The 20941-nt window shown below is 45.6% G+C and overlaps 1 protein-coding gene across 2 annotated transcripts in view; it reads left to right on the forward strand.

Annotated features, from left to right (window-relative positions):
- The window catches only part of Prkn (parkin RBR E3 ubiquitin protein ligase), a 1199352-nt gene that overhangs the window by 986355 nt on the left and 192056 nt on the right, over positions 1–20941 (forward strand). For both annotated transcript variants that reach the window (XM_057763084.1, XM_057763085.1), the window contains exon 8: positions 15286–15347. In XM_057763084.1, coding sequence (XP_057619067.1) covers positions 15286–15347 — 62 coding nt within the window. The remainder of the gene's footprint in view (positions 1–15285; positions 15348–20941) is intronic.

A 20941-nucleotide genomic window follows, 5' to 3' on the forward strand; every position in this document is an offset into this window, starting at 1 on the left:
TCATAGCTTCTGTCTGCTTATTTTGAAAATGTTCATGGTTGTGGTACCCAGATAAGCCGTACCTGGTGCTCGGGGTTATACTCCAAGGTCTCCCTTATTCAAACTAAACTCATGCTCCTACTGCTCAGTGATTAAAACTACACCCAGAGCTTTAATTTGTTGGTTTTTCTAGATTTACTTTATATATATGTATATATATATATAATATATATTCATTTAATACTCCCGAATTTGAACCTTTTCAAAGGTTATTTTTTACATAATAAAAACTGCAGCAGGGTGGTGGTGGCGCATGCCTTTAATCCCAGCACTTGGGAGGCAGAGGCAGGTGAATCTCTGTGAGTTCGAGACCAGCCTGGTCTACAAGAGCTAGTTCCAGGACAGGCTCCAAAGCTACAGAGAAACCCTGTCTCGAAAAACCAAAAAAACAAAACAAACCAAAAACAACAACAACAACAAAAAAAAAAACTGCAAACTTTTGTGCTGTCATGCGAAGTCGCAAACTCCCATTTAGATAGAGACAATAATGTGGTGAGTGCCCGTGTTCACAGGCTTATCATTGATAACTCTCAGGTTCTTTAGTCTTATTTTGGTTAATCCTCTTTAACATAAAGATGAAAGGGTTGGTAGGATGGGTCAGCTAACCACAAGTGTTCCTGTCACAAACCTGGTGATTTGAACCCACATAAAGATGGAAGGCGGTAACTGACTCTTTGGGATTGCCCTCTGACCCCTAGGCTGCACGGTGATGTGCACACTAGCGCGCACATGCTCGTGCATACACACACACACACACACACACACACACACCTCATTAAAATGAGGGTAATAAAACCCTGCATTTCATGAGTTGTGATTAGGTTTAAATGCATTGTGTGCGTGTACTGAGGTGAGTGGATGCTTTGTGCTCACTGTTTAGCTTTTAATGGTTGTTCTGCACTTTAAAGGCAGAATTGGAGCCTAGCCTTCAACTTCCCTACTCCACTTTCCACTCCTTCTGAATTTGAGGGACTCCAACGCGTGTTTGCATCTGCAGACATGATACTGTTGTCTCAGAGTGGATACCCGTTCTGTTTAGAGTTTTTTACATGCACATAAACATTATGGATAGGTTGTTACAGCTTGTTTGCTCCACTTTATGGCCTTGACATTTATATATTTTGATGCATTTTACTCTAACTCATATTAACGCTCTTCCCAAAAGCCTTTGCTCACATGTCATTTTCTCAACAAGAAATCTGTTTCCTACGACTTTTTCTCTGTGTACCTATGTATGTATAAGTATTGCCATGTGTGTGGGTACATGAGGGGTCCAGGAGAGAGCATCAGATGCCCCGGAGCTAGGGTTACATGTACATGAGCCACATGACATGGAGACTGGGAACCAAAATCGGGTCCTTTAAGAGCAGCAGTGAAACCCTTCACCACTGATCCACCTCACAAAGTCCTCGCACCCCTCCTCCTGCCCTGCGCTCGTACCCTAGAACGGCATTTCACTTCTTCCTCTGCATTCCGCTCATGCCCTCCTAAAATTACATTACAGAGGTACCCATTGGCTCTGGGGCTCTAAGTCAGTGAATGAGCCCTGGCTTCAGTTCCCAGCACTGCAAAGACTGTTGTTCCGTTTTGTCTCTTCCTCTTTTAGAGCACACGTCCCACCGGGAACCTCTGACTGTTTTCATTTTCTCCGACTGATATAATCCAGGTCCTCTAGCAGCGCTGGCACTAAGGGGCTGTCGCACAGGCATTTGCTGAATGCTTTTCTCCTCTATTGACGGATATTGCTGATGCTTCCTTTTGTGGTTGCCCTTATTACAAAACAATGCTGCAATCCAAGCTCTTCTTGCGCAGCTATGCCTTTGCCTCGAATGTGTATCCAGGAATGAATGGCTGGGTGAAAGGTGTCTACTCCCAGACTCTTCACTGGTCTAGGATGGATCTTGAGATTCGTCAAGCACCGGCTATTGAAAAGGAATGAATAACTCTTCTTTACAATGTAAACCTGAAGCTGTCAGCGGAGAATTATTAAGATAGGCTTGGCTTTATTGAACAAAGTATCAATGCTTTGAATCCAATTATGCAGTCCTCCTGTTGCTTTTTACTGTTGCTTAGTCTAGACACCTGAGTGAATTGTCCCCACATTCCTCTGTGTCCCACTCTCAACTAAATCAGAAATGGCCGTTTCAACCAAGTGCATGAAGACCCTAACCAGCCTGACCTACCTGCATTTACAAGGCTCCTATGGGCTCCCATATGGCCTACCCATGTGACTTGCCCCACCCATGTGGCCAGCCCCTCCCATGCGGCCAGCCCCACCCATGCAGCCTGCCTCACCCATGCAGCCTGCCCCACCCATGCAGCCTGCCCCACCCATGCGGCCAGCCCCACCCATGTGGCCAGCCCCACCCTGTGGCCTGTCCCTCATGCAGCCAGCCCCACCCATGCAGCCTTCCCCACCCATGTTGCCAGCCCCACCCATGCAGCCTGCCCCACCCATGCAGCCTGCCTCACCCTGGCAGCCAGCCCCACCCATTTAACCAGCTGCACCCTGGTTTGCTTGACTGACTTTGATCACCTCTGATGGCCACTTATTTTTCTTGTCATTTTGCTGTCTGCTGGATTCCAGCTCAAAGTTGTCCTTCAGGGAAGAATAGATGGTAACTGTCGTTGCCAAGCCTCCATCGGGGACTCTAAGCTGCAGCCAAGAGAGAAATTCATCTTCAAATCATTGCACACCAAACAGCAGTGATCTGCAAATGTAGATCATCTGGGTCATGTGACCGGGGCCAGCAGCACATCAGAGAGTTGGATCCATTTCCATTTCTATCCCAAGCCTGGGAGCTCCTGGTTTTCCATTGAACCCAAAGGATATCACAATTGCTCCTGGGATGACTTGCAAGGAAATTAAAATGGGGGCGAGGAAGGAGGGATTGAAGGCCCAGGCTAGTTTTAACTTTTTAATGGAATGTATTTTCCAAATGGGTTTCGCCTTCTTTCCAGGGCGCACAGCAATTGAGGAAAGTCAGCAGAGGCTCTCTGGAAAGCTTGGGGTGGGGTTAATCCCTCCAGGTTCTGTTCCTTGGGTTGTTGCTTTAAGTTGATTTAGCAGTGATTGCACGGGAATGAGTCAAGACCTTCTTCCAAGGCAGCTCACAGAGGGTCGCTCAGATGTCGTGGAATGAGAATGAGATGAAAAGGTGTGGGTTACCACTCCTGGCTGAAATAGAGAACAGTTTCAAAACTGCCATTTTTTTAAATTGAAATCTATCTTCATATTCTTTTCTTAAAAGTGTCTAATTTAGCTAGTTCAGAAGGTTGCTCAAAGACTGAGGCAGGAGGATCACAGATTGAGCTCAGGACCAACCTGGACAACTTGGCGAGAATCCATCTCAACATTTAAGACCTGTTTTTACTAGAGACATAACTGAGCACTGCATGTGTGAAGCCTTAGGTTCCGTCCCTACTGCCACAAGATGAAGTGCACTTTAATACCGTGCATGCCTGCAATGTATTTTTATCTGCAGTGAGTTTAGCAGACGCAAAGGTTCTGGAGACATGGCAATCAAAACCACAACCAAAGAGCACTGAGCTCGTGTGGGCGTGGTCATAGGCCAAGTCAGCAGGAGATAACAACCAACTCAGATAACCAAGGACAGCAAAATGGGGCTTAAAATGGATCCAGTTCAAGAGAAAAGAGGCAAAGAGAGCTAGCAGGACAGGCCCCACCAAGGAAAGAGCACGGTATCAGCAGAATTGCTTCCTGGTGGCCATGCCCCTGTTTCCCTGAGCAAAACAAAGCATTGTGTTCAGAACATATGCTCTGAGGGGAAACTGTGTGTCTGCAAAGTGAGGGTAGAGTGGGGAACACACACCTGCTAAGGCTGACATGCCTCCAAAGAACCCAAGTGTGAAATTCCAGTCAGTGGGAGGCGCTTTAAAAGGACTGAAGTGAAAGAAAACAGATTCCAGAGTGAGAGAGAAAGAGACTCTGTCTAAACTTCCTTAAGCAAGGAAAGACTGAATCTAAAGTTTGGAAATCGAAGAGTTCGATGTGAATTTTAGCCACCACCTATAACGGAAAAAAAAAATACAAATAAAACCGGTGTGAGCACTTATGAAGAAATATAGGAATGGAACACTTTAAAGAACCACTTCGGACCCCCCAAACCAAGTACAGAGGGTCTTATTGGCCAGTGAGCGGATACGCCTGCCTTGGGGACCTTGACATTAACATGACAGCTGACCATGCCATGTTGAGCTGATCACCAGAGACAAGCTGGGCACAGTGGCTCTGCCATGGTGGTCTAGTAACTATGGAGAGAACCGGAAGGACAGCCGAGGGCTGCAGGCAGAGCAGCAGCTGGGTAGTGTGAGGAGAAAGCGAAGCGCACTGAGAAGACAAAGGACGTGAAGGAAGACAGCAAGGCACTGGCAGAAGGGACGTTTGAGCTAATGGGAGATTCTGCAAGCTGATAGAAGAGAGCAGCAATGGGCAGAGGCCACCACAGCGGGTACCTAACGAACAAGGCTCCTCCTGTGAGCCCCTCAGACCTTGACTCTCAAGTCTCCCTCAGAAACCCTTCTTAATCTCACCACAGACAGCCCTGAAATTCTTACCTGGCTCTGCTTTCCTGAAAGCAGTGGCCAGTCTGGGCTTGTGGATGGGGGGGGGGGATGGGACTGGAACCATAGCTACAGGTGTGGGGGACGCCTGGAGGGAGCCGGGAGTAGGAAGTAGTAGTTGTGGAGTAGAGAGCCGAGCCAGGGCCAGGTCTGGCTGCGCAGTCCAGCAGCACTGAGACACAGCCTGTGAGAAGTCTGGGAAGGAAAGAAAAGTGTGGTTGTCCTTCACACGCTCCTGCAGACGCGTTTGCCAAAGTCAAAAACAAGTCCAATGATTGTTCATTTAGAACTTTTGAATATTCAGACAGAAGACATTGCTGCTATTAGGGAAGAAACATCTCTCCTCCCCCCTCAAAAACACATAAATCAACACATCCCTTTAACCAAAGACAGATGAGCAAGAGAAAAATGAGTTTATAGGCACATTCCTTCACAGCCTCCCATGAAAACTGGACGTGGCTTGTGTAATCTCTTCATCAAAGACCAGCAAACCTCAGCGACCCAAGGAGACAAGGGAGGGTGGGGCGGTCTCAAGCTTCAGGAGCTGGGAAGCTGCAGGGAGTCAATTTTCATATGTAGGAAGAAACTTGTGGCAGGAGGATTGTTCCCGAATCTTCTGGTGCTGCCTCTGAGCTGATGAGAAGGTCTCCAGGAAGCTCTTGTCTAAGTGTATAGTACGAGAATGGGAAGGGAGTCTTCCTGTTTACTGCTTTGTAACAGTCTCTAACTCTGTGGTGATGTGTTCTGTGCTCACAGGCCCGAGCTCTGCCAGGGTGGGTTAGCTACAGCCTCAGGATTTACAGGAGGTCTGAAAGCAGTGCGCTTCATAAGCAGTACCGGCTGTGGGGTATCAACACAGCAAGGGGCATCCTGGCCACCACATCTCACCTGCTGCTCACACCAAGGTCGAGCCTAAGAGGCAGATAAGGGAAGGGAAGCGAGCATCTGGTGTTTCCCGTGTGAGCATTCCATCTAGATGATTGCAGGTGCATGTCTGTCCCAGGAAAGAGACACGGGATGGGTGCATAAAAGGAATGGCCTGGCCTTAGTCACTCCACATCTAGAACGTGTGTCTAGAAAAATCTTTCCAACCTTAAGAACACTTTGTTAGGAGACCTCTGACCCCAGTCTGTGGAGCATGGAAACAGTCTGTCAGGCGGTCTGTCAGGAATGTTGGGAGCAGTAACTCCGTGCTGAAGGAGAGGTCAGTCCAAGTGCAGGATCCGTCACTGTTCAGAACATTGCTGTGTGTTACGTAATCTGTCTGTTAATCGCTGAGCAATTAAATGGCAGCAAGTCTGAAATCCACAATTTCAATCTGATTGTCGCTGATATCAACTGAATCGCTAGATTGCATCTGGCAGTTTCGTGGCTCCATTAGGAAAGCCCTTTTGACACTCTGACAATGGACTGAGCGACTGTCCATCACAGTGGCTCCACTCTGCATCTCCTCTATAGACCTGCCTCGGCCCCCTATTGTGAGAAGAGCTCTGTTGTTCCCATAAGGAAATATGTGTGCACACACATGCATAGCGCATGCACACACATGCGTAGCACATGCCATACACATATACACACTAACTCATGCCAAGTGATATGAAATAAATCCTGAGATATTAGGATGCTGACCGACAGGACAAATAGACTTTTTACTCTCTATCTTTCTCCTAGGCCCGATTTGTCAATCATACAAAGCCATGTGCTTTTCAAAGCTCTTGTTTGCAATTAGAAGATCGTGACTTCAAATATAATAAGTATATCTTCCTAAGCATATATGATCTGTTGTTTTTAATTTCTTAATTAAAATGTAATTACAACATTTCCCTTCCCTTTCTACATGCAATTTCTCCTACTTTTCCTCCCTCCAATCTCCCATTCCCTCTCAAATTGATATTGAGGGCCTCTTTTTTTTATTAATATTGATTATATACACATATATACATAAATATTTAACTATAACCTGCTAAATCCACTCGGTGTTACCTGAGTACACTTGATTGCAGGAGTGAACACTTGTATTAGATTTCTAATTTGGGGGAATAATCTTTAGGAAAGACTGATTCTACCTGTGTATTCACTAGTTACCCATAGCCCTTCATCTGGGGGTGGGGCCTGTGAGATTGTCCCCCTTCTGCATAGGCATGACAGTTGTATTTGTGCAGGTCTTGTTTAGGCAGTCATATTTGCCAAACTATTATGGATGTGACTTCCGTGTTTCCAAAAGACATAATCTCACAGCAGACTTCCTGGCCCTCTGACTTCTTACAGCCTTGCACAGCCTCTTCAAAGGCCTTCCCGAACTTAGATTCAGAAGTTGTTCACTGCGTTTGAATGAGCTGTGGCTTTATCTGATGGTCTCTGTCTGCTGCAAAGCAAAGTTTTTTTGATGAAGGATAAGAGCTATATGTGTCTGTGTGTACAAGGATTCGTCTAGAATGCAGTTATGAATTACACTGCTCCAGTAAAGTAGAAGTCATAGGTTCCCTCTAAGATCCATGGCTTTACTAGCCCTGAGTAGTTGACTAGGTTTCCAGTACCAGACAAGGTTTCCCTCCTGCTGACCAAGCTTTAAATACCATTAGACAGCCGTTGATTACTGCCAAGCTATGACAGCCACTATTGCACCTTTAGGAATTCTTTTCTGTGCTGGTCATTGTTGTGGTTCACAGGCATCACCACTGGGTAGACCTGGTATTTACTACCCTCCCTTAGCAGCTTCCATACCACCTTCTGAAAGGGGACTTTCCAGTCAGATCCGGCTTAAGTCATCCAAGGTCTGCTTCCTAAGTGTGTGATGTCTTCAACAGTAAGCATTTACCTTCAATCTCTGGGAGGCAACTAAGTACAACAGTAATAGTCTATATTGTTTTGGGAGTCTCTTTAGCTACTCTGGCCAACGACTTTAACACACCTAGTACTGGTTGAGAGTATGCCAGCCCAAGTGTCATAACTTGATTTGGTTATATATGTTTACATATATTTTGCATATACGTGTGTTTGTATATATACACACATATATATGTATGTATGATATATATGTGTTTGTATGTATGTATATTTATATATTTTGCAATTTTAGGTAAGTACAAAATAGTACGCTTCTGTGGGGCTTTTTCAAACACCGTCAGTGTGATTTGTCCTTCCCTCCCTCTCATTCCGTATTGTCCCCGCTTCCCCTTCCAGCTAAGGCTCCGATCTTGATTACTTTTCTCTTGCAGTGATAAGACACCAGGATCGAGGAAACCTAAAGAAGAAAGAATTTATTTAGGGCTTACAATTTGAGGGGCTTAGAGTCTATGACTATTGTATCAGGGAACATGGCAGCAAGTAGACAGGCACAGTGCTGGAGCAGCAGTAGCCGAGAACTTCCATCTGGATAAGACAGATGAGGGGGTGGGGAGGAGGAAGACAGAGAGAATGACACCAGTCTCTTGAAACCTCAAAGCCTGCCCCCAGTAATGCGATTCCTCCAACAAGACTACACCTTCTAATTCTTTAAAAATTAGCAACCAAGTTTTAAAATGTATGAATCTATAGAGGTCATTCCCGTCCAGACCACCACAGCCCCCTCCATATTTCCTATGTCCCTCTCTGTATTGCATGCATATAAATGATTGCTTTGCTGGATGTTGGTCGCCGCTGACACTGAGAATTGGAAAAGAAAGGACTGGGGACTGAGCGGTAGCCATGTGCATCCCCAAGTGCTCTGCCTTTAACTGAGGTTTGAAGACTGCACCATAAGCTGGGGTTCTAGACCGAATGAAAAGGACAATGTGAGCTGAGCCCATCATCCCCGATTCCCTGTCTCCTGGCAATGGGGCAGTATGACCAACAGCCCCATGTTCCTTTGGCCATGACTTCTCACCACAGTAGGCCGTATCCTCTGGACTGGTCAGCCAAGGAAACCACTCATTTCTTAAATCTCTTCGTCAAGTGTTCAGTTGTAGAAATGAGGGAGGTGGCAAATGGAGTGTGTCACTAGCCCTAGGAAGCACTCGCTCATCATTTGACGTATCTCTGCTGCGGTGTCTTTCTTCTCTTTGTGGCTTTAGAGTGATGTGAATGTACACCTTTGTGTCCTGGTAGCAGTGACAGCCCCTAAGAGAAAATCAGTGCCAGGGAGTCAACTAACAGTCCTGAGGGATGGTCCCTTAGCTGGGTGGTTGACCTGCCCATCCACAACATCAGCTCTACTCAGGCCAGGGTCTCACCGTCTTGACCGGAAGGAGAGAATTTTCTCTTTATGGTCATTCCTGCCTTTGTAGAATTTGGAGATGTTCTCATGGTTCTTAGATGCTCCCATTTTTCTTTCCATTTCAATTAGGCAAGTCTCTTTGGACTTTTCTTCAAACTTCTGCTCATCATGTATTCTTTCCTTCATCCATGGTGCTCATCCCTCCTCAGCATCCACCTCTGCCCTCATGTCGTATCTGGTTTTGTGCCATCCACTTCTTCATTAACACTCGATATATTAATCTTTGTTGAAATTCCCTGCTGATACTTCCAACATCGGTACCCTACCTGAGTCAGTCTCCGATGTTTGCTGTGTCTCTTTGTGCTGTGGGTTTTCTTGGTGTTTGTTTGTTTGTTTTCCTGCCTGTTAGCATATCTTCAATTTTTTACTGAAACATGGGCATGGTACTTGAGGAACTGGGTATTGAGGTGTCTAGGTCTTTGATGTGACCATGTGTATTAAACTGCAGAGGACTCGGTCTATGGTTAGTGTAGGTTGTACCTGCTAGCAGAAGAGGTTTCAGATTCCTCTGGGATTCTTTTGGTTGGTTGGTTGGTTGGTTGGTTGGTTGGTTGGTTGGTTGGTTGGTTCACTCATTTGTTCATTCTTTCTTTTTTGGTTAGGGAGCTGTATGGACCCAAAGGTCTCTTGCATGCTAGCAAGTGGTCTCCCATTGAGCTATGTCCCCAGTTCGCCTCTGGGACTCTTAAGCCCTCCTCCTTCGTGCAATGCTGCTCTTGCAGCTGGAATCCACTGTTGGTCTATTGGAATTCTCTTAATTCTGTGACAGGGTGTGAAGAGGGTTGAGTTAAACCCTCCAGTTGTAGGTCTGTCTTTAAGTCTCTGTGGGGGGCTGTGACTTGGGACTATGATCTTCAAAACCTCTGCAGTGATACCCAGTCCTTATCCATGGATGCAGGGATCTCTGTTTCCAGGAAGCCTTTACTCTTGCTGACTGCCCCCATCTCTAGTAGAGACAGACAGACTAGGGGGATGGGAGGTCTGAGTCCTTTTCACAGAAGAGCCGACCTTTGTTATAAAAAGTCATAGGACACTGTCAGAAACTTCTGGAAGTATAGACCAGAAAAGTCCACAGGTGATTGGACCCCAGGATGTTTCTTACCCCTAGCTACTCTATACTTCCCCCCTAGGGACAGATGAGAGTTACCAGCTCATCCTCCCTGTAGGTTTACAACCTAGGTTGGTACATCTGACCTGTCTCAAGATGGGTAAGGGGATGTCTTACCCAGTGATGTCAGTTCTTCTACAGGCCCAAGGAAAGTGCTTGACATTTAGTTTTCCTTGACTATTCCTGTAAAAATGGAAGCAGTAGCTTCCAGCTCTTTCCATGGCAGAACTGGAAAACAAGAAGTTCACCATGGCTTCTTGGAATAATAGAGGGCGTGGTGATTGTTTCAATAGCTGCTTCTCTTTGAAGAAAGAAAATGGTTTAAGACCAGTAGCATTAGATATGAGAACAGCCCTAATGACATTAGCAGTAACTGTGCTGGCTTACTTTTCCCATCTCATGTTTGCAAAGCATCTTGCTCTCTTTTATATGCATTCCAAAGAGCGGTTCAAAGCAGACATTATGATAAAGAAGCGGATGCTTCTGGTAGCATGTTTATTCAGCTGCACAGCCACACATGTACAAAAAAAAAAAAAAAGCAGTTGATACAGAACAGAACTCCAACCAGGCCAAGGCCAAGACTTGGGTCAGAAGGTATGAAGTCCTAGGTTTGGTATTTCTTTGTTGTTATGTGTCCCTCGCTGTGTTCGATGGTGACAGTGTCTACAAGCTCTTCTTTCCAGAAAATCGGATGAAAGGCAAGGGCAAGCGAAAGGGAATGGTCACTGTCCTCAGGCCTTATTTTTGCTGAATTTCTAAGGAGAGATATTTAAATATAAAATTGGAGAAGAAGAAAAATACAGAGAGAAGAAATGGAAGAGAGGAAAGGAGGGTGGAGCTTTTGAGGACCTGAGAAGGGGCGGTTGGGAGAATGACACAAAAGCAGTGTGTTGAGAACCCACCCCCACATTTTCTGCCTTTCCCTCCCTCCCATTTTCCTGTCCCCCGTTAACCGAAAATAACGTGCAGGGAAAATGCCCGCCGATTAATGAGTTTATTTGGGAAAGGCGGAGGGTGGCGATGGGAGTGCACGTGCCATCACTAACGAGCATATTAGAGATTGAGGTGAGCGAAAGGCTTGGAGGCAAATGGAGAGAGTCAGAGCGGGTGCTTATCCTTCGTCACAAGGATCGCCAATAAGGGCCACGTAGTCCACAGTTGGACAGACAGCTGCTGAGCACATTGCCTCGCAGAAGCATTCTTTGCAGGCTCACGGTGACCTTGTGTAAGATTATAGGTCTGGCGGATTCTCTGTGAGTCTTTCTTGCTATCGGGCATGCATCTTGTCCTTCAAAACTTCCTCTCCTTGTGCTATTTTCGGTAGAACTTGACACGATTTTATCCAACAAATTTCACATGCCCTTCACTGACACATTCCGTGTGCCTGTCATACGTTTCTAGTTGTGTGTGGTTAGGCTCCGTCTTTGCACTAAGCCCGCATCTGTCACTTCCCATATTTATGTCCCCATGTTCGGCACAGCTGACGGGCATCACTCCATGCATGTCTCAGATACCCTTGGCTCTACCCACTTGTTAATATATGCTGTACCCCTTCTTGTTTGCTAGTTTGTGGTACCCTGCAGGTGCTTAAGGTAATTGTGTCGTCTGCTCAGGATGTTTATCTTTGAGCTATCATTGACATCAATCCTTTATTCATGTCTTAGGAGAAGACCGGAATATAAATTCTGAAGACGAGCTAATTTCACATTCTGTTTCTTGTTTTCTCTGGCATAAAAATAAGTTGAGACCATTTTTCTTCCCATTTTTGAGTGATGTCAACAACCACTGATAAAGGAGAAAAAGGATTCCAAAACTTTTAGATTGAACAGATAATCTTTATGATAATGTATCTTTAAATATTTCTAGATATAAACTAAGGTATCAGTATCTTGTGCTTGTGTAGCTAAAAGGCTCAAATACAAACAGGATCCTGAGTAACTGGTCCTCCATCTCTGCGTGCCACCCTGAACTGGGTGCCATCCTCAGTGTACCAGCCCCTTTCCCTTTGGCCAGTTGTTCTTAGCCTCTGGCTGAAACCCTTTTGGGGGGAGGGAGAGAGAATGACACTTTCACAGGGGTCACCTAAGACCACTGGAAAACACAAATGTTTACATTGGAATTCATAAGAGTAACAAAATTACAGTTATGACGTAGCAATGACAACAATTGTATGGTCGGGGGCACCACAGCGTGAAGAACTGGAAGTTGAGAGCCAGTCTCAGGCACTTCTTGTTACTCCAGCAGAGACCTTGGATTATAAATTCTGAGCGATGCAGCCCCTGCATCCTGTCCATCTCTGCTCCTTCAGTCATGGTTTCATTAAACAAAACCATCACACGGAAATCTACAGTGCTTCTCAGCTGCACTGCCAACCAAACGGCACAGCCACCCTCACTAACTCTTCAGTCCTCAGATCAGCAACCCGGAAATGAACAAGCCTCTCAGACTGAGCCTTCCTCGCTGGCAAGGCTCCATGATGGCTGTCGCTCAGCCATCACCACAAGAAGCCAAACTTCCTCCATGCTATTGGGCATGACTGTGGCAATTAATTTGTGTGTGTGTGTGTGTGTGTGTGTGTTTGCCACCAAAATACTTGCCTCGGTACTTTCCCTTATGTCTTACACAACAAAATCCCCTGCACCACCTCACTTATGAACGACCTTCTCATTATGAGGTGCTGTATAATATCTAAGACTAAAATGTATTCCAGTGTTCACCATGGCCACAGGATTTCAGAATTGGAACTGACCCAAGTCTGTTACTCAGGGGTCTCAGAAAAACAGAACCAGGATTCATATGTGAGGACCCTGTGTTAGTCAGGTTCTCTAAAGGGAAAGAACTGATGTAATGAGTGCACACACACATGCACACATATGTACACAAAAACATGCACGCATACACACAAACGTGCACACACACACACACAAACACATGTGGCGTGGGAGGTCCTTCTGTCTATGTTTTGCTTTTATTGGTTAATGAATAAAGAAACTGCCTTGGCCTGTTGATAGGGCAGAGGGTAGAACTTAGTTAGGCGGGGAAAACTGGACTGAATGCTGGGAGAAGGAAGGTAGAGATGGAGATGCCATGGAGCCGCTGCTGAAGATAGACATGCTGAAACTTTACTGGTAGGCCATGACTTGGTGGTGATGCACAGATCAATGGAAATGGGTTAAAATAACAGTAAGAGTTAGCCAATAAGAAGCTAGAGCTAATGGGCCAAGCTGTGATTTAATTAATGCAGTTTCTGTATGATTATTTCGGGTCTAAGCTAGCTGGGCGGCCGGGACAATCAAGTGGGCCCTTCTACACACATGAACACAGACATGCATGCATACAAACACACACACACAAACATATGCACACACACACATACAAACACATGCTCACATATACGCACACATGACTTACAGGAAATGGTCTGGGTAATTCAGCAATGACTGTCTCCCACTGGAGAGGCTGAGAACTTGGGTTTTGTTCAGTCCATGAGGCTGCCATCTCAGTACTTCCAGTGTGGAACTGAAGAGTCACTGGTCCCCAGTCCACACTGGAAACTTGAAGAAGTGGATTCTAATACCAGTGAAGGAATGCAGCAGCCACAGGATAGCTGAACTTGCTGCCAAGAGTGAGAGCAAGCGGGCAAAGAGCAAAAGCTTCCCTCATCCATGTCCTTTTGTCTCAGCTGTGACTAGAAGCTGCTCTTCACATTTGGGGCAGGCCTTCCTGCTACAAGTAGCCTGATGGAGAAAGTCCCTCACAGAATTTCCCGTGGCTTTCTCTTAGCTGATTCAAGATTCAGTCATGTTGACTACAAGTTGGCCATCACAAAAACATATGGGAATTGGTATTGGAATTGGTACATGTGGGTAGGGGAGCTGAGAAATCTCACTCTGCCCTCTCAAGCCAGAGAACCAGGAAGGTGTGGTGTAATTCACCTTGGGAACAAAAGCTTAAAGGAGTGGGGGCAGGGCCCAATACAAGCCCCAGGTCAAAGGAATAAATACTAGGGGCTCTGAGGTCTGAGGGCAAGAAAAGGTTCGTGTCCTGGTCCAGAAGGCTCATCCGTCCCTGCATCCTTCCTTTCCTGCATCCTTCCCCTCATACTGCTTCTGCTCACTGCCCTGGATGGGTTGTATGATGCTCACTGACGTAAGTGAGGTCAGCTCTCCTATATCCAACCCACCAACTCAAATGCTAGCAACGTTCTGTTTTGCCTCCTCCCCCGGTGTCACGTTGGTCAAACTGATGCATACCATCATCGTCACCCAAATTCCCTCTAAAATCTCATGTCCATATTCAGCCTGTGTGGGTACCTCTCATTGCTAGCCTACACCGTGACTCTATTCTACCTTCTAGAACACTCGTGCCGAGGACAACGTCTCCTATGTGAAGGCACATCTTGTCCTTCCTTAACCTGTCCTCACCCAGAAGCCCCCTCAGTCCCTACAGCTTTCTGAGATCCTGGTGCTGAGTGAAGGAGACCTGACACAGGGCATCTCTGGAGTGTTCTGCATATGATCCAATTTCCTTAATGGAAATGTCAGTGAATTTATGCAATCCATTGGTCTTATCTCAGAGGAACAGGTTTTTAGTATCAGTTTTGTTTCTGGAGTTAATATTATGAATGACTAGAACCTAACACTGTGGAATAATTCCATTGAGGAGACAGGGACAGAACATGCTCTAGCTGATACTAAGCACTTGCAAATGCGTACATCTCTAAATGTATATGTATAATTTATTTATTTTTGTTTTATGACTAAAGGAAGACAATGGAAAGCCGAGAAGCTAAGGATTGATGAGGAGAACTGGAAAGCAATGGCAGTCTCTTAAACTCCAGCAAACCTGGGAGGAGAGGATGCTCAGTCATTCTGCCTCCAGTCCCAAGCCTTAGTGAACAGAACCCAGGTCCTAGCAGCCAGGAAATACCACCTGGTCAAGCTGTGAACACCAACAGTCACTGGCTTCCCCCTTCCAGCCCCACAGGCTCCTAGCTCTGTATTGGGGCACATTTATAAGTGTCAGTAGGATCACGACACCCTAGGGCCAGGTCATAGTCCTCATTCCAGGGGACAATTCTGGTTGGGTTCACATACAGGCCTTTCCCAAAGTGCTACAGTCTGAGCCCAAGCCTTGGCCGGCACAACTTGGTGCTTGGTGAGACGTGTGTTCTCAGGTGCGCGTCCGTGTCCCTGTCAGCATCAGCACCAGCTGTTGGCAGTCATAGCAGTGTATGAGAAAGGAACTACTGCACAGAATGACAGCGACACTTGAGTGATTAATTCTCCTTTCCCCACAGCTGGCTGTCCCAACTCCCTGATTAAAGAGCTCCATCACTTCAGGATTCTTGGAGAAGAGCAGGTGAGTCGGGCTTCCAAAGGCCGCATCATACTGTCAGGAAAGACAGACGCTAATGAGACAGTTTGGACCCTCCCTGGGGAGGCAGCATGTGTCTCATGACCCACAGCACCCCGAAATAGGGAAGAAAGCCACGCCAGAGGTACATGTGAGGACACCTCCCCCTCTTCTATCCGTCAGACCTGACAGGTTATTAATTGGTACATCTGCTCCCTGCCAGAGCATTTCATCTCAAGACTGGAGCTGTAGGCAGGCGCTGCAAAGTGGCAGATGAACAAACAAACAAACGCAGAGATGAATTGTGCCCACGGCATCAATAGGCACAGACATTCCTGATGTATCCGTGAGTGCGGATGCAGGCTCCTTTGTACCCACTGTGTTACTTATACTTTAGAGCGACCACTCTCTACATGCAGGTGAACATGTGACATCTAAAGGATGGTACACACACACACACACACACACTCTTAAACTTTTGACTGATTAAAATCAAATTGACTTTCTGTATTACTGGGTTCACACCTGTAGATTCATCAAACCATAGACTGAAAATATTTGGGAAAGAACTAACAGCAATGAAGCTAGGGAGATAAAGCTACTTGCCACACAAGTGTGACCTGAGTTTGAGTCTCCAGGACCCATGGAAAGTCAGGCACAATGGCTCATCTATATCCCTACAGCAGAAGGACAGGGGAACACCCTCCCGCACAAGCTAGCTACCGCAGCCATGTGGAACAAAAGGACCATGTCCCAAAGAAGGTGAAACATGAGAACTGTCACTCAGGGTTGTCCTCTGACCTCCACATATGCACTATTACATGTGTATGTCCCCCAAAAAACATCATACACACTTGTGTGTTGAGTTATATCAACACAAGAACATTACAATAAAAATTAGTACAAATTTTATAAACACAGTAAAATATGTATATAGTATTTGCATTTTATTAGACAGTATTAGTAATTGGAGAATGATTTAAAGTCTACTAGGGGATGTGTATACATTATGTATAAATACTACTATACCATTCTGTATTAGCCAGTCACTTGAGTACCCCCAAAGTTTTGTATCCAGTGGGAATACTGAAATTGATCCTCATGGAAATCAAGGACAACTGTACCTCTTCCTGATTCTCTTTGAAATTACAGAGTCTACACCAGGATGTCAGTGTTGGTGTTAAATTGTCCTTGCAACACTTAAACTAAATAACTGGCAACATGTCGGTTGACCTGGTACTCTCATGCTGATTTTTACTCCTTGTGCCCTGTCCACCCAACAGGCAAATGGAACCACAATGACTCAGCCTTGCCAGTGAGTTCTGGGGTTGTGCCTTTGTTTTCTATGAGTCTAAGTTTCTTTTCTTCTTGCTATGATACCATACCTTAACGAAATCGACTTAAGAGACAAAGGTTTTGTTCATCCATTGAGTTCAAGAGTGAAGGCAGGTGAGACGAGAGGCAGGAGCTTGAAGCAGCTGCTCACATAGCATCCACAGTCAGGAAGCAGAGACAATGGGTGCCTCCTGATGTTCGGCTCTTTCTTTGCTCACACAGAGCAAGATCCTGGCCTAGGGAATAGCGCTGCCCATAGTGGCTGTGTCTTCCCAACTCAATGTATGTAACAAAGATAATCGCTCAAAGGCATGTCCATAGGCCATCTCCAAGACAATTCTAGACCTCATTACGTTGACAGTGAGATCAACTATCACAGTATGTGTGTGTGGCACAGGACGATTGCCTGTTACCACTGATTTTACAACCAGAGAAAGCCTGGGGAGGGTCAGCAGTTGGAATCTTCTCTGCGCCATTGAAAAGTTATTATATGCCTCCTCAATTCCTTATATTGTAAGTTTCTAGAATTGCAGATATAAATGTTAACTCAAGTCCAAGCTAGATCAGTCTTCCCGTGTTACAGGCACCAGTTGTTACCTGGCTCCTCCACACATTCATCTCCCCTATAACCTCATTTTCATTGAGAACCTGAGACTTATTGAAAGAACTACTAATTGTTACCCCAGTGCTTCTGTTCAGATAATGGAGCCTTCTCTCTAACTCGCACCAATATTTGCAAATTGTTTCCATATTTGTTTCAGATTCACTGCGTAATTAATAGGGAACGAAGCCAACTGTAATAATCTCCTTAGATTTGCATGCAAGTTGGGCCACTTTGCATTCTCCTGGAATTTAATCAAGCAATAATCAAAATTAATATTACCCTGATTAGTTATGGCAACATACTACATCTCCGCAATATTGATGTCTATGTCCTAGAAAACCAAACTCTACTCCTTCTTTCCTTTCATTAGAAGGGAGATAGGAAAGAACAATCCTGAGAACCTACTGTGTGCTGTGAATCATTCTAGATTATAGAGATAGAAGTGTAGAAAAGAAACTGCCATCAGCGTCACTTCAGACTGGGAAAAATAAGCTCTGTCACATATACATAGACATGTTTAGTATGTATCCTGTGTGATATACACTGTATAGAGAAATACAAAACTAAAGTCAGGGAATGAAGGAGAGAGAGCATAGCATAGATTCCTTGCAGGGTGATCAGGGAGCAGAGGAGTGTAAATCCAGGGACAGGATTCTAATACCTTCCTCTGAAAATTCATCTAGAGAAGCAGAAAGGTGGAGAAGGGGCAGGAAGAAAGACATAGATGAGCTATTGATTACGTACCCCATTGGGCTTTGGGTGCTGGGGAGCTGACTGCAAAATCAGTTCTTGGTTAAAGAATGAATGCAGTGTACAGGGTGTGGAAGGAGGAGCCTGATGGGTAATGACAAAGTCAGAAATCAGGGTTGCTGGGTGGCTGGATAGGATGAGGACAGAATGAGTGGAGTTATGTCATTGTATGAGATGTGTCATCGTGGGGACACTGAGCTCCACTGGGGAGAATTCAGAGGGTGATGGTGAGAGCTGACTACTGCAGGACTGGGTGGGGGAGGGAGAAGACAGAAGCTAATGGTGAGAAGAGTGGCGGAGTAAAGCAGATGCAGCCTGGAGACTTGGAATGAATGGTGATGGGTTAGAAGGAGAAGGGGAGAAATGGTATCCTTGGGGCCTTGCCACCCAGTGTCAATAAGGGGAGATAGAGAGGAATCGAGAAAGTCAGCTATAGTCACAGAGAAGGGACTGAAGTCCTCCCATGAGTCTTGAGGCACAGGGCAAGAATCTTGGGGGCTGGGCAGCTGTAAGATGCGGTAGTGTGGTAGTTTGAGTGCAGTTGGTCCCCATTATCTCATAGGGAGTGGCACTGTTAGGGGGTGTGACTTTGTTGGAGGGGGTGTGGCCTTGTTAGAGGAAGTGTGTCAGTGTGGCACAGGCTTTGAGGTTCTCTACACTCAGGATACTGCCCAGTATTTCAATCAACTTTCTGTTGCCTGCAAGACGTGGAACTCTCAGCCACTCCTCCAGCACCATGTCTGCCTGCATGCCACCATGCTTCCCACCATGATGATAATGGTCTGAACCTCTGAACTGTAAGCCACCAACTCAATTGGATGTTCTCCTTTATAAGAGTTGCTGTGGTGGTCATGGTTTCTCTTCATGGCAATAGAAGTCCTAACTGAGACAGGTGAAGAAAGGAAGGTACAGGGTTTTCCTTGTGGGAAGTTCAGGGTCACTAAGAAGAGATGGTACACAATTCTTCAATGGCTGATATAAACAGGGAGCAGTAATCAGTGACAATGACATTCTAATGAAGCACAAGATCAGCCACCCATAGCACATGTTAGGATGAGGCTCTGGATAAGAAGCGAAACTATTTCCCCAGGAGGATGGTGGCTTCTGGGAACTAGGGGCACTCTCCAGCTCGCCTGTGTTCTCCAGGCTGCTTATAGTAGGTAACAAAATGAAACCTTCATGTTAATATGTGTCCCGGTGTCCTCAGAGAGATCACTTGGTCTCAGCAACCTGTTGTTTCCTTCTAACAGAAAGAATAGTGGTACCCAGACATTTCTCAAAGTCTCCGTAATAAGTAAGATTGCATGTTTCTGGTTGGAACTGTTGTCTGCAGCCACCAAAACAGTGAAGCAGAGTGGACCTTGAAACAAGCATGATGTGCATCTAGCACATGACTTGATAGGACTGACAGTGATACTGGCTCCTTGCTGAGTTCAGTGCTGGATGGCTGACATGAAAGCTAACTGTTAATTCTTCATGTGTGCTTTCTTTCTGTTTTCACCAGTCTTTATGAAGCATTTCGAGATTTGAATTACAAAAGAATCACTGATGTTGGGAAGATAGTGTGGTTGATAGAGCACTTGTCGTGAAAGTCGGAAAAGCTGAGTTCATTCTCAGAACTCAGACAAAGAAAGCTGGGTGCCTTCTGCATTCCTAGTACTCGGAGGCACAGGCAGAAGGATCGGACAGCACTGGCCAGCTGGTCTGTTCCAGGTCAATGAGGGAGCATGTCTCCAAAAACAGGGTCAGTAGATGGTGTCTTAGTTAGGTTTCTATTGCCATGGCCCTGGCAACTCTTACAAAGGAAAACATTTCATTGGGGGCTGGCTTGCAATGCAGAGGTTCAGGCCATTATCTTCATGGTGGAGAGCATGGTGACGTGCAGACAGACATGGTGTTGGTGAAGAAACTGAGAGTCATACATTGTACAGGCAACAGGAAATGGTCTGAAAGTCACACTGGGGGACACTTGAGCAAAAGCAATCTCAAAGCCTCCCCCACGTGACACACTTCCTCCTAATAGTGTCACTCCCTTTGTGGGCCACTTTTTCTTTCAAACCACCACACCTGAGATTGATTTCTGGCTTCTACATGAAAGCACACACATATATGCATACACAAACATACAAACACATGTACATGCGCAAGCCTGCAAACATATGCATACATGTGCACAGTGCATACATGTGCATATACACACAAACATATACACACACAGTCATGTTCACACACACAAAAACGCACACACATGTATACACACAAATGAATCACTAAACTCTAGGAAGCACTCCCTTCTGAAAAACTTAAACTCTTTGAAATTTAGAATAATTCAAATGTAATTTGCATTTTAAATATATGTATGGGTGTTTTACCTATGTATATGAATGGGTGTCATGTCCATACAAGCCCACAGAGACCAGGAGGGTTTCAGATCCTCTGGAACTGAAGTCACTGATGGTTGTGAGCCACTATGTGGTTGCTGGGAATCAAACCTGGATCCTCTGTAAGAGCAGCCAGTGCTCTTAACCACAGAGCCATCTCTCCAGCTCCTGATACATTTATTTTAGCTTCTCAGTTTCTTTCTGATTTATGTCTAGAGTTCAGTCATAAGGCCTCTTTACCACAAACTCAGCTATTCAGCAAGGATTTTTTTTTCAGGATAGGGTTTCTCTGTGTAGCCCTGGCTGTCCTGGAACTTTCTGTGTAGACTCAGGCTGGATGCCTGCCTCTGCTTCCTGAGTGCTGGGATTAAAGCCAGGTACCACCACTGCCCAGCTTCAGCAAGGATTTTAAAACATTACAGACGAGTAGAGTCACCCCAAAGTTCTGAGGATTGGACAGCCCTCAGAAGGCCTGCTTTCCAGGAGTACAGATGCCAGTGAGTTGTATCCACAGGAAGGAAGATGGCTTG

The sequence above is a fragment of the Chionomys nivalis genome, chromosome 2, assembly GCF_950005125.1.
Source record: "Chionomys nivalis chromosome 2, mChiNiv1.1, whole genome shotgun sequence".
NCBI classification, from domain to species: domain Eukaryota; kingdom Metazoa; phylum Chordata; class Mammalia; order Rodentia; family Cricetidae; genus Chionomys; species Chionomys nivalis.